Here is a 14,777-nt window from a genome sequence, read left to right as displayed (position 1 = left end):
AATGGACTCATGCCAAGGTCGAGTATGACAGACCACTCCTCCAAACAGACCAACTCCTTGGTCTTCATCTAGATATCTAGATAGATAGATGGATAGATAACCAGTTTGGGCCCGGGCCCTTTCTTAGCAGGGCTCATGGTGTAAACTGGAAGAAGATCAGACATTGACTACCCATTTTCAATCTCTCAATAGTAATAATTGAGCACTTACTGCGTAAAGAGCACCGTACTAAGTGCTTGGAAGAGTACAGTAAGTGCTTGGAAGAGTACGGTAAAACAGAGTTGGTAGACACGTCCACAAGGAGCGAACAGTCTATTTATTAATAGATAAATAAATTGTGGATATATACAGAAGTGCTGTTCTTCAGATGAGGAAACCAGAGCACAGGGAAGCAGGATGGTCTAGTGGCTAGACCATGGGTCTGGGAGTTGGAAGGACCTGGGTGTTTATCCCGGCTTAGCCACTGTGTGGCTGTGTGACCTTGAGCAATCACTTAAATTCTCTGTCCCTCAGTTCCCTCACCTGTAAAATGGGGATTAATACTGTGAGCCCCATGTGGGACAGGGACTGTGTCCAACCTGACTAACTTGTATCTTCCCCGGGGCTTCTTAGTACAGTACCTCGCACATAGTGAGTGCTTAATGAATACCATAAAAACAAACAAACAGAACCAGCATGTCCAAAGTCACACAACAGGCAAGTAGCAGAGTGGGAACTTGAACCCAGGTCCCCATACTTCCAGGCTTATGCTTTTTCTCCTATGGGCTTCTGGGCAGCAGTATGCTGGAAGCCAAGCCCACCGAGCTGTCCTCCACAAATTCATGAAGCATTCTACATTTTTCTCGAATTTTATTTATCTATATTAATTTCTGTCTCCCCCTCTACACTGTAAGATCACTGTGGGCAGGGAATGTGTCTGCTATGCTGTTATATCGCACTCTCCCATGTGCTTATTACAGTATTCTGCACACAGTAAGCGCTCAGTAAATACGATTAGCCGCCTAACTGACTCCGTAACCATGGGATGCCCAACTACCCCCACTCTAGGGCAGGGGATGTGAGCCAATCAGGCACGGCTCCCAACCCCCGAACCAGATCCTCATAAACTTGTCAGAAACCCAAGATGTTTCCAGACACGGGGAGCCATAATTTAAACTTCATGTGCGGGGATTACAGGAGCCAGCCCAGCTCCAAGGAGGAAAACTTTGAAATCTGAAGCGCTTTCAGTGGAAAAATCAAATGAAGGCCTCCCCTTCACCCTCCCCTCCCCTCCACCCACTCTGTAACGCGTACATGACCGAGTTTGGAAAAGCTGGGATCGTCATGCCCCTTCATGGCCAATTCCACAGACCTGTTGTGCAGTAAGAATAATATGCTTGTGAGCAGGAGGGATATGAGATTTTAGAAAGTGTCTCCTAGCCTCTGAAATCAGTCTCCGTTTCTTCTAAGTCACAGGGACTCCGGGAAAACACTGGTTGTCCCTTTTAGGGGGGGGACTTTCTCTGATTTTGGGCCTCAGGCTAGAACTCTCCTTTGTTCAGTGGGCCAAAATACACGCCAAGCCACGAGATCGAGGAGGAGAAATTTGCTTTTCCGATGTGGTGGTGGTTCGCCTAATTTTCGTGCCTTAATTTCAAGAATGCAATTCAATTTCCCCTCCCTCTACTTCCTCACTTCCAACTTCCATGTTCAGCCGAGATTCCTCAGAGGAGCAGCGTGGCCTAGTGGAGAGAGCACAGGCTTGGGAGTCAGAGGACCTGGCTTCTAATCCTGGCTCTGCCATTTGCCTGCTGGGTGACCTGGGGCAACTCACTTAACTTCTCTCTGCCTCAATTACTTCATCTGTAATGTTGGAATTAAGACTGCGAACCCTATGTGGGACAGGGACCGTGTCCAACCTGATTACCCTATATCTACCCCAGTTCTTATTTCAGTGCCTGGCATATAATAAGTGTTTAATAAGTACCATTAAAAAATAAAGACACGTCTTCTTTATCCTGCCTGTCCGAAACTGAACTCCTCATCTTCCTACCCAAATCCTCTCCTTCATCACCTTTTCCTACATAGTTGACAACTCTCAAAGCCATCTCTCAAAGCCATGACGGTTGCATTGTGCTTGACGTCTTCCTTTTTTATGGTATTTGCTAAGCACTTATTATGTTCTAAGATCTGGAGTAGATACAAGATAATCAGGTTGGACACAGTCCATGTCCCACGTGGAGCTCACAGTCTTAATCCCCATTTTACAGATGATGTAACTGAGGCAGAAAGAAATTAAGTGACTTGCCCCAGGTCACACAGAGAACGAGTGACAGAGCCGGGTTTAGAACCCAGGTCCTTCTGACGCCTACTAGGCCCAGTGCTTCTCCTTCAACCTTCTGATTTAAACTATTGCACATCCTTTTTGTTCATCCTCTACAACATTGCCAAAACCCCCTCCTTCCTTTCTATCCAAAATGGCCATCACCCTGGTCCCAGGCACTTGTCATAGATCAGTTTAGCTACTGCCTCTGCCTTCTCACTGATCTCCCTGTTTCCAGTCTCGCCCCCTCCGATCCGTACCTCACTCTCCACACTAAAATGCTGTTCTGCCTCATTTGCCCACTCCTGAAAAGCCTCCAATACTTATTGATTCCTCTCTGCATTAAGCAGAAACCCCTGACGACTGGTTTTTAAGACCCTCTTCCTCCTGTTTGTGTACTTTTTCGCCCACTGCACCTCAACTGTCACTCTTCGTTCCTCTTAAATTAAAATTTCTCACTATGCCTCGTTCTCATCTCTCCTTGGATGCACCTCTTTCTCATCCCCTCATACTCTCCTGGAACCTCTTCCCTCTTCATCTATGACAGACCACAGTTCTCCCTGTCTCCAGAGTCCTTCATAAACCATATCTCCTCAGGGAAGGTCTTCCCCTATTCATTTCTAACCACCCTACTCTAAATCCCGTTAATTCCCATGTTTTACTTTCACACCCCCTAGACGCTTAGGTATTCATTACCCCTTGTAACACTAATATACTTTTATACTCTATTATTTCATCTTATAGGTCAAGTGCTTAGTACAGTACCCATTGTAAGCGCTTGATATGTACTACTGGTTGATTGATAATAAGTAATAATAATTATGGTATTTGTGAAGTGCTTACTATGTGCCAAGCACTGTTCTAAGCACTGGGGTAGATACAAAGTAATCAGGTGTCCCACGTGGGGCTCGCAGTCTTAATCGCTATTTTACAGATGAGGTAACTGAGGCATGAGCAGTTAAGTGGCTTGCCCAAGGTCATGCCGCCGACAAATGGCAGAGCCGGGATTACAACATACTTCTTCTGACTTCCAAGCCCGTGCTGTTTCCACTAAGCCCGCTGCTTCCCCTGACTGATCTGCAATATACCCTAGTGACTGTCACCCTTCTAGATTGTAAATTCCTCAAGGGCAGGGATCGTGATTACTCATTCGTCAACCTCTCCGAAGCGTCTAGTACAGTACTATGCTGTGCACACAATAGGTGCTACCAATTAATTGATTAATTAATGGATATGGATATACAAAACTACAAAGAATTCTAAATAAGTACATTCATGCTTGGGTGTTGGAAATGGGTTGGGTAAGGCCAATTTGAGGAGGTGGGATTTTAGAGACAGGAGATGTATAACACCACTGACAGAACTACAACAGTGAGACATCAAGCAGTTGTGTCTACTGAGCACTTACAGGGTATGGAGCACTGTACTCAGTGCTTGGGAGAATACGTTAAAGTCGATTTTTTTTTTTTTAATGGTGCCTGTTAAACAGTTACTATGTGCCAGATACTATACTAAATGCTGGGTAGATACAGGATAATCAGGTTGGATGCAGTCCATGTCCCACGGGGGGCTCACAGACTTAATCAGTAACTTACAGATGAGGGAACTGAGGCCCAGAGAAGTGCAGTGACTTGTCCAAAGTCACACAGCAGACAGAGGATTAGAACACATCCTCTGGCTCCCAGTCCCAGTCTCTTTCCATTAGGCTATCCTGCTTCTTCTCTAAGTTGTAGACATGTTTCCTGCCCACAGAGCACTTAGAGTCTAGAGGGAGTTTACAGTCTCCACTCTGTCAGCATAATTTAGATTTGCCATCTGCCTTTGATTTACTGCTAGACTCAGAGGTCCTTTGTCCCAGATCACTTTCGAAAGAACCAGAACCACAGAAAGCTTCCTTTTCACCAGCCCGAAATGAAATATGCAGCTGGAGGAAAAAACTGTGGCTAAGTTTCGGGGAAACACGGTGATAGGTGAAAGCCATGTTGAATAAGTCTTTGAATCAGTGGAAACTGGTGGATTACGTTCTCTAGGCCTCAGTCTTTTCATATTTTCTCTAAAAATAACATTTTTAGTAGTTGAGAATAGTAGTGTGTGGTTGAAATAGTTTATATTCTTCATCCACCAAACCACAAACTTAACCAGAGAAGAAACCCATCAGTTACCTTAACAATTGAAGATGAACTTCCTTAGAGTAACAGTCCTCGCTTCAGGGTTGGTAAAAGAACCTGAATGCTGAATACAGGGCCCAATTGTATTTTTAGAGTTCAAAGCCTTATTAAAATCCCATCTCCTCCAAGTGGTCTTCCCAACTAAACCCTCATTTCTCCTTCTCCCTCTCCCTTCTGCATCACCCTTACACTTGGATCTGTACCTTGATTCAACCCACCCTCAGCCCCACAGGATATCCGTAATTTATTTGTATCGACGTCTGTCTCTCCCTCTACAGTTGTAAGATGCTTGTGGGCAGGGGAGAAATATACCAACCCCATTAATAATGTACTCTCCCAAGTGCTTAGTACAGTGCTCTGCACACAGTAAATGCTTAATAAATACCATTGATTGATTGATTGATTTGGTATCATTTTACACTGAAAAGAGACAGTCACGCCTGCCGTTAGCTGGATTCCTACCATCCAGGTCCTCAGGTGGCTTCCTGACTTTCCGGCCGTTTTCTCCTATGCTGTCTTCAGCCCAATCAATCAATTAATTAACTGTTTTTATTGAGCTCTCACTGCGCACAGAGCACAGAACTAAGCACTTGGGAGAGTACAATATAACAATATGACAGACACATTCCATGCCCACAGTGAGTTTACAGTCTAGAGGGGGAAGACAGACATTAGTATAAGTAAATATATTGCAGATACATACATAGGTACTGTGGGGCTGAGGCGGGGGTCAGAGAGCAGTGAATAAAGGGAACAAATCAGGGTGATGCAGGAGGGAGTGGAAGAAAAGGAAATAAGACCTTCTTAAGGAAAGGCCTCTTAGAGGAGAAGTGCCTTCAGTAAGACTTTGAAGGTGGGGAGAGTAAATGTCTGTCAGAAATGAAGAGGGAGGGCATTCTAGGCCAGAGGCAGGACGTGGGCGAGAGGCCGGCAGCGAGATAGATGAGATCGAGGTTCAGTGAGTAGGTTGGCATTAGAGGAGCAAAGCGTGTGGCCTGGTTGAAGGGGAGTAGTGAGGTGAGTTAGGATGGGGCAAGGAAGCAGAGGGCCGATCTCAAACCAGACAAAGACTCAGCTTGTGTTTTCCACAGACTGAGTCCATTTCCCCCATTTCCTGGATTTCCGACACCATTTTAAGATGTCAGGTGCTGAGCTAGGGAGTCCCCATGCAATTTCTGATGTGAGTGGGAATCAAGTGGACACATCCACAGCCGGTGCTATCCAAACCGTGTGCATTATGTAGTTATGAATGGTTATAGTTAGAAGCAGCATGGACTAGTAGATAGAGCATGGGCCAGGGAGTCAGAAGGATCTGGGTTCTCATCCCGGCTCTGCCACATGTCTGCTCTGTGACTTTGGACATGTCACTTCACTAGGCCTCATTTATCTCATCCGTAAAATGGAGATTAAGACTGTGAGCCCCATGTGAGACAGGGACTGTGTCCAACCTCATTAGCTTGTATCTACCCCAGTGCTTAGTACAATGCCTGGTGCATAGTAAGAGTATAAGTACCAAATTATTCTCATTATTAAGAATGATGGGCAGTTTTTTAATTAGAAATAAGTTTACTTGAAATTCAAGAGAGCTTTTTTCCTGATGCCCTGTGACGTTGTAAAATTTCTGGGAAAACTTCAATCAATCAATCCTATTTATTGAGTTCTTACTGTGTGCAGAGCACTGTACTAAGCACTGTAAGAGTGTAGACACTGCTTCCCCTTCCTAGGGGCCTACAGAGAAGGCTCAGCAGAGTCAGGAATTCTCATGAAAATTTACCAGTTACTTTTGAAAGGATCCATAGGTTCCAGCAGGGTTCAAGCAGAGCTGTGGGTGATTGAATCACAACACGGGTGAAGACAGAGATGTCAGTCAATCAGTCAAGTATTTTTTGAGCACTTACTGTGTGCAGAGCACTGAACTAAGTGGTTGGGAGAGTAAAATACAACAACAAACAGACCCATTCCTGCCCACAATGAGCTTATAGTCTAGAAGGCAAAGATATTCAGGGGAAAGATGCGTGTTAATGGATTAGATTAATAGATTTGATTTAATTTTAGAAGACTTAAGAATGGCCGTGGCCTAGTAGAAAGAGCGCTGGCCTGGGAGTCAGAGGACCTGGGTTCTAATCCTGGGTGTCTTACTTGTCTGCTGTGTGATCTTGAGCAAGGCACTTCACTTCTCTGCACCTTGGTTCTCTCATCTGTAAAATGGAGAGTCAATACCTGGTCTCCCTCTTGCTTAGACTGTGAGCTCCTCGGGGGATCAATGTATTCACAGGTAGTAGATCTGTCATGACTGCAGAGAAAAAAGGGAGTTTAGTTGGCAAAACCTAACCATTACGTAAAGAGGAGAAACAAATGTTCTTTGGTTGTTGGCAGTACAGGCGTGACTAGAAGCACCACTGATTTGACCTAATATGGCAGCGTAGATGTTTTTATAGTTTAAATGTGGTAAATATTCTCCAGCAGGGAATTAAATGGAAACCCCATATGAACCTACCCATTAGAAGAACTTCCAAGTGTTTTGAGTTTGCAGAAATGCAAGTGAAATTGACAGCAGTGTGTTTGGATGTGCCAAGCTGCCAACAGCTAATACTTAAGGGATCCCGTTTAATGTGTGATTATCTCTGCAAAGAGGAGGGACAGAAACTACTTCTACCCCCCGTAATGATCGGGAGACCAAAGCTTTCTCAGCTTCTTGTGCTTGTCTTTTTGTCGGTTGTCGAGATCGACAAGCAGAAAGTTACCCGGTTTGAGGAAGGCCTCTTTTCCAAGTGGCTTGTAACTTCTTTTTCGCTCCTCTTCATTCAGAGGAGCTACGTGGGCCAAGCAATGTGTTATACAGATGCTTGCGCTTGTTTTATAATGAATATATCATCAGCAGTGACATGGTGAAGCAAATTCAGTTCTCTCCCATCTTTTTTATTTTTGCCCTTGAAACAAGAATGAACAAAGAACCTAACCTCAACGAAGCCAGCGTTTACTGAGCCTACCAGATATAATAAGGATATTCGTTAAACACTTACTATGTGCCAAGCACTGTACAAAGCACTGGCCTAAATGCCAGATCATCGGGTCCCACGTGGAACTCACATTCGAAGTAGGAGGGAGAACGGGTATAAAATCGAGAACGGGTATAAAATCCCCATTTTACATGTAATAATAAGAAGAAGTATAAGTGAGTCCGTTATTGGGCGGGGACTGTCTCTATCATTTGCCGAATTGTACATTCCAAGCACTTAGTACAGTGCTCTGCACATAGTAAATGCTCAGTAAATACTATTGAATGAATGAATGTTAAGCACTTGCTATGTGCCAGACACTGTACTAGGTGCTGGGGTAGATACGCGCTAGTCAGGTTGGACACAGTCCCTGTTCTGCATGGGGCTCTCAGTCTTAATCCTCATTTTACAGATGTGCCAACTGAGGCACAGAGAAATTAAGTGATTTGCCCAAGGTCACATGGCAGACAAGTAAGAATAATAATGTTGGTATTTGCTAAGCGCTTACTATGTGCAGAGCACTGTTCTAAGCGCTGGGGTAGATACAGGGTAATCAGCTTGTCCCACGTGAGGCTCTCAGTCTTAATCCCCATTTTACAGATGAGGTAACTGAGGCACAGAGAAGTTAAACGACTTGCCTACAGTCACACAGTTGCCAAGTGGCAGAGCTGGGATTCGAACCCATGACCTCTGACTCCCAAGCCCGTGCTCTTTCCACTGAGGCACACAGAGGCAGAATTAGAACCCGAGTCCTTCTGACTCCCAGGCCCAGGCTTGAGTCTCAGAGAACTTGTCCCAGATCACAGAGCAGGCAGGTGGGAGAGGCAGAATTAGAACCCAGTTTCTCTGACTCCCAGGCTTTTGCTCTATCCACTCTTCCATACTGCTTCTCAGTGTTAACAATGAGTTTGGGCTTGAACTCTGCCATCTAGGAACCGTGATAGCCAAGAATTAGGTGTGCCGTCTGCCTCTCTGCAGCCCTATCTCGCTGTCATTTTCAGGACTGGGATTCACAATCTGACTCGAGTGTAAAAAACCATAGTATCGAATTGCAAAGGGTCTGCCAGTAGAACGCGCCGCTGCGCTTTATTGGAACTCTCCTTGTTTTCCTGACTCATTCCATTTTTCTGTCTCGTACCGGCTCCCAGCTGTTCTAGGGAGGAAAGGTTATTGTCAGAGCCTTTCACATCATCCTCAACCTCAGTCCTGTGGAGGCTGATTCCCCTTTGTTGCCCATAAATCGGAAGAGGATCGAAACGGGCTTTTAAGAGAAGGAAACGTTTGTTGACATCAGAGTACTTATGCCTCCTTCTTTGGCTTGTCCCACTGAGATGGTGATCTTCATGATCTCAACAGTGTGTGCAGGGTGTGGAAGGATACGTGGGTGGGTTGACATGCAAGAGCCACGTTTAGCAACACCCTTCGGGTCACACCCTACGAGAGAGGCATTGGAGGACAGGCGAATAATAATGATAATTAATGCACTTGTGAAATGCTTACTATTTCCAAGTACTATATCAAGCGCTGAGGAAGGTACAAGTTAATCAGTCCCTGTCTCACTTGGGGCTCCAAAGTCTTAATTCCCATTTTACAGATGAGGTAACTGAGGCCCAGAGAAGTTAAGAGACTTGTCCAAGGTCACACAGCAGACACGTGGCAGAGCTGGGATTAGAACCTAGGTCCTTCTGACTCCCGGGCCCGGCTCTGTCCACCAAGCCACTAAGCCACGCTGAATTGTACATTCCAAGCGTGTAGTACAGTGCTCTGCACATAGCAAACGCTCAATAAATACTATTCAATGAATGAATGAATGCTTCTCTAATCGAATTGTCCCCCCTGAGAGTCAGAGCCCTGGGTTTTGGGGCTCTGATAAAGATGCACCTGGTAGATTGGGAATAACCATGTTTCAGGTACACAGAGCCCCTTAAGGCTCAAAAGCCCACAGCCGAGTAGACGGTCCACCCGGGTCTCCCTCCAATCTGGATTTGAAAGAAAGAGGGGTCATTGCTTTCTCTGGAAAGGCCCTCCCTTCCACCTCCCCCCCACGCCTCTATTCTCCAACTCGAGCCAAGAGGTAATCCTTTTTCCCTGGGGAATTGGTTCGGCAAGGCCAGGGATAAAGAGCCATGCCTTTTGGTTGTGGTCAACGTGTGTTGGCAGACTGGCTGCACAGTGGATTCTTTTATTGATTCCAGCAAAGGCTTGGAGATGTCGGCTGGGTTTGCTTTTTTATTCCTTAAATAAAGCCAGAAGACTCCCTCAGAAATGTTCGGAAATGTTCTGGAGGAGCGATGGAGCGACATGTGAACGCAGATTGTGTCATCCAGAAACCCGTTCTCCTGTTCAATATATCTGTTCCCTAATAATACTACTACTACTAATAATGATTGTGGCTTTTAAGTCCTTACTATGTGCCAGACACTGTACTTAGTGCTGAGGTGGATACAAATAAATCAGGTTGGACATAGTCCCTGTCCCACATGGGGCTCAGTCTTGAACCTATTTTCCAGATGAGGTGACTGAGGCACAGAGAAGTGAAGTGACTTGCCCAAGGTCACGCAGCAGAAAAGCGGCAGAACCGGGATTAGAACCCACATCCCGCTGACTCCCAGGCCTGTGCTCTATCCACTGGGCCATGCTACTTCTCAAGTTCTTTCCTACGTGGACTGTAGACCCCCATGTGGGACAAGGACTGTATCCAACCTGATTAGCTTGTGTCTACCTCAGTGCTTAGTACAGTGCCTGGCACGTGCAAGCACTTAACAAATGCCACTGTGGTCATTAATTTCATTAGTTCCTCGAGTGCCTTCACCACCGTGACGTAGTGGATAGAGCACAGTTCTGGGAGTTAGAAGGTCATGGGTTCTAATCCTGGCTCCACCACTTATCTGTTGTGTGACCCTGGGCAAGTCACTTCACCTCTCTGGGCCTCAGTTACCTCATCTCTAAAATGGGGATTGAGACTATGAGGCCCGCGTGGGAAAGGGACTGTGTCCAACCCGATTTGCTTGGATCCACCCCAGTGCTGAGTACAGTGCCTGGCACATAGTCAGCGCTTAACAAATACCACAGTTATTATCATTATTATTATTATTACCCAGGGCTCTGGTTTCCCATCCCAGCTAACCACATCCTCCGCTCCCTCTGCTTATCCTAGATGGGCTTCTTTCGCCGGAGGTACAAAGAGATCATCGAGGCCGAGAAGAACCGGAAGGAACATGAAGATGACTGGGACTGGATCCAGAAAAATCAGTGACAACGCCGGCCCCTGGACATGGAGCCTCCTGCCCTAACTTGCCTGTGGTCCCGCTCCTTGTATCTTCCATATGTGGAAGAAAAAAAAAAATCTTCTCCAGATTTTTCGGAGACCCACTGAAGCCTTCTCCTCCCCACACCTCCCCCGCCCGACCCACAATCCGACCTCGCGAGGGAGAGAGGCCCGAGGCAGCCCCGAAGCCGTGAGCGCACGGTGAACTCTGATCTTGGGTAACCCGGCTGCCATGTTGAGCAATATTTATGAATCCAACTTATGTGGTGGGACCCTCAGGGGTAAAGTCTTTCCTGAAAGTATTTTTATAAACATCTTCCTTTTATACCGATCATGTCTTTATATTTGTAGCGACGTTTTATCATTTCAATTAAATAGCTCTATAGTTCACTCAAGCACTGATATGTGGCTAAAACCTTGGAAATACACCTGTGTATGTACGTGTGTGTGTATATAAATACATATATATAAATATATATATATATATAAATAAACCTATTGTACTTTTGAACTGTAGCATCGAAAAGAATCAAATGAAAGGAGCTGAAGAAACCTCACAAGGTGAAATCCACTGGGCACGGCAGCTCTGTTTCTGATCCGAGAGAAAGAAGACGGGTTACGGCCGAGATCGTTTCTGAGCCGCGTGCTAAGGAAGCAGGGTGCCGCTCCTAGTCTCCTTCTTCAAATGAAGATGCTGTCCACACTGCAGAATGTCTTACCCAGCAGGACCACATCTCTTCAACAGCCAGCGTCAAATGAAATTATGCGTGAGGGCCGAGCTTTGGACATTCACGTTTAAACCGACCCCAGCGTGAAATCCTCTGACCAGATTAGAGCCACTCATCGTTACAAAGCCTTGCCCTCCATGTAACCCAAACAAGTCCTCAGATTGATACCCCCTGAGACGGGAGAGCCACCCCCTTCACGAATGTGGTGATAGTAGCCTGGGAAGGCCCGGTCTAGGACAGAGACTGCTCTCTTCCTCAATCGATCAATCAACGGTATTTATTGAGCACTTACTATGTGCAGAGCACTGTACTAAGTGCTTGGAAGAGCACAATACAACAAAATTAGCCGAGATATTCCCTGCCCACAACGACCTTACAGTCTAGAGGGACCTCGTTGTTGAGATCTCGGCTAGTGGCAGTGAATGATTGATTTCAAAACCGGGCCATTTTGTCCATCCTGTGATTCTGCTTTTGCAGTGAAATTCAGGCTCCTCGGGTCATGGCAGAACTCGGTGGCAGAGCCAGTGGTTGGGTCTTTAACCTCCAGGGTCGACGATTAAAAGGAATACTAGATGGCAGCCACCATCCAGTTCTACACTCCAATCTTTCCTGACACTACAAAAAGGACCCCACTCCAATATACACCCTATCCACAGGAGGAAAGAAGGCAGTGGGGGCCAGAAGGAGCTGCAGAAGAATCAGAAACAGAGCTATTGAATGATCTCTGAACACTGAAGGGAAGACGCACGCTCTATAGGCAATGGAGAGGATTCTGAGCAGCATTTCTTACACCCAGGGCTGCTGTTTTGAAAGAGCACAACATCCCAAATCCACTGCGTGGCAACCTGTTTCCTGGAATGAGGGAGTCCTGACACCTCTTCGGCATTATGAGGATCTTCACCTTGATAATGGAGAGTTTGCTTATTCTTCTTTCCTGTTGAGCAAACCTTAGGAGAAGTAACCAGAAACAGCCGGGAGTGAACTGGACTCACCTACAGTAATTCAGTTGGTAATTGAAATTCCTTTTATTAGCCAAACTGGTGGGAAATTGGCCCACTTGGTCAAAAGACAAAATGAGAGGCAATAGTAGAAAGGACCCACTCCTCCAAGCGTAGCCTACCCCCCAGCCATTTCTTCCTAAAAGAGCATGAGGCCAATGGGTAAGTGGTCTTTGCACTAATTTGGATCCTGGCAGCAACTGGGTTCCGAGACTCTTGGTTATTCAGAGGAAAGAGTAAAGGCCAAAGATAATCGTGAGTTCTTGCCTCATGAAGTATGACTGGGTTCCAAGACTCTGGGTTATTCAGAGGAAAGAGAAAAGGCCATAGAGAATCGTGAGCTCTCGCTTAATGAAGAACAAATTATTGAATTATTGCAACAACTCGGAGCAGACCATTTCACCAGATGCGTGGCCCGTTTGCCCACCTACAGAGATGCTTGCGATTGGAATTCCCAATCTGCGGTTGCCATGGGAGTTCAGCCAACCCCAGTGGGATGGATCGTAGGATTTCCCCATCCCTGGTGTCCCCGAAAATCTCCCAGCACTGGCCACCCGAGGAATGAGGCCCCCAGCAAGGTCTGCTTTGGGGTGTTCTGAAAGTTGCGGTATTTTTGGCTAATGGAAATGTCAGCCGTTTTGTTTGTATATCCTGCAGGAAGTTGTATAAACGGAACTGTGTAGAGAGACCAGACCCCACTCTAAATGGGAAATCACAGTGCCTTTTGATTAGGGTGATTCTCCAAGACTTCCACAGACTTCAAGCCGCCTCAGTGAAAAGCCCCTTAAGTCCCTAAGTACTGTCTGGATCAGCAGGGATGAGGCCAGCTGTTTGGTCTGATTTTATCCTGGCCACATGCATTGATAGCTTTACAAAGGGAGTTCTACAGGAAACTGCACTCGTCCCATCGCGGCGTCTTGGAGTTCTAGAAAGCTTCAGACTCGTGGAGCTCTCACTTCTCAAGTTTCCGGGAAGGGCAGAGATGAGCGGGGTCTGTTCTTCTCCAAGGAAAGGAGGGGAATATGTCACCTGAAAGGCTTGGGGTCTTAACTATATGTTAACCTGGACCCTGTGTTGGATTGGGATAATGGAAGGAGAGAGAAAGAGAGAGAGAGAGAGAGAGTGCAGTGCAGATGGTAGAAGCCTTGTGAGACCCACCAAGTTTAGTGGGGGGGGGGGGCATATTCTTTCTAGGAGCATCAAACATGTTACATTTCTGTCCCCAGCTGGTGTTAGAAGTGGCTAGGATCCATCCGGAAGAGTGTCCATGTGTAAAGGGTTATCTGCCTTATTTAAACTCAGTATGTGACTCTGGAAAGAATGAGTTCTAAAGCAAAGGATTCAGGGCTTAAGGGAGAAGCAAGAAGCTTTCCTTATTGAATGTCCAATGTCTGAAGAATTCTGGAGCCCTACTAGCCTCTCTTGAATATTTTCTGTGTCACAGCACATTTTGGGGAATCTTGCACAACTTTTCCAGCTTAACATATATATGGCTCTGGGTGTTAGAACTCTGATTTTGCTTATGGTTTAAGAAAACCGAAATGTATGTGTTTTCACTGGTGCAACGACTGTAGATGCTTTAAGGCATGATTTGTATTGTGTAACAGGGCACAAAACCCACTCGGTTTTTCTCTTCTTCACTAGTGTCGCTCAAGTACAATAAGTGTGTAGATTTCCTTCAGGAACTTCCGCGGCGTGGGAATCCCCTCCTACGTTGCCACTGTTGGGAATCTCTGTGGCTGCCTGTTTTTTCATTCACTCGCACTGTCTTGGAAATGTCAGGTTTACAAAGATCTGTTTGGAATTAAAAAATGGCTGTAGACAATTACTCCGCCTGTTTTGACCTCCTTTGCCTTGAGAAATATTTCTCCTCTTCTCTGAATGCATCATTGTTATTGTCATTATTATTAATGTGACGATTCACAAAGTGCTTACATTATGCAGTTCACTATACTAAGACCTTGGATAATTACGTGGAAATCAATTCTGACAGTTCATACGTTGTAAGGTGGCTTTTTTTGCTATTTATAAAGTACTTACTATGTTCCAGACACTCTAAGCACTGGGGTAGATACAATAATAATAATAATAGCTGTGGTATTCGTCAAGTGCTTACTATGTGCCCGGCACTGCTCTAAGGGTTGGGGTAACGAGATAATCTGGTTGGACACAGTCCCTGTCCCATGTAGGGCTCAAAATGTTAATTCCCAATTTACAGATGAAGGAAATGAGGCACGGAGAAGTTAAACTTGCCCAAGGTCACCTGGCAGACAAGCAGGAGAGCTGCAAATAGAACCCAGGTCCTCTGACTTCC

The 14,777-nt window shown here is 45.8% G+C and overlaps 1 protein-coding gene across 1 annotated transcript in view; it reads left to right on the top strand.

Annotated features, from left to right (window-relative positions):
* Positions 1–14,291, top strand: part of ITGA9 (integrin subunit alpha 9) — a 286,676-nt gene extending 272,385 nt beyond the window's left edge. Inside the window, exon 28 of the mRNA XM_029049589.2 lies at positions 10,627–14,291. Coding sequence (XP_028905422.1) covers positions 10,627–10,725 — 99 coding nt within the window. The 3' untranslated portion in view covers positions 10,726–14,291. The remainder of the gene's footprint in view (positions 1–10,626) is intronic.
* Positions 14,292–14,777: the final 486 nt, after the last annotated feature.

The sequence above is a fragment of the Ornithorhynchus anatinus genome, chromosome 21 (genome assembly GCF_004115215.2).
Source record: "Ornithorhynchus anatinus isolate Pmale09 chromosome 21, mOrnAna1.pri.v4, whole genome shotgun sequence".
NCBI classification, from domain to species: domain Eukaryota; kingdom Metazoa; phylum Chordata; class Mammalia; order Monotremata; family Ornithorhynchidae; genus Ornithorhynchus; species Ornithorhynchus anatinus.
This window is presented reverse-complemented; position numbering and strand designations above follow the sequence as displayed.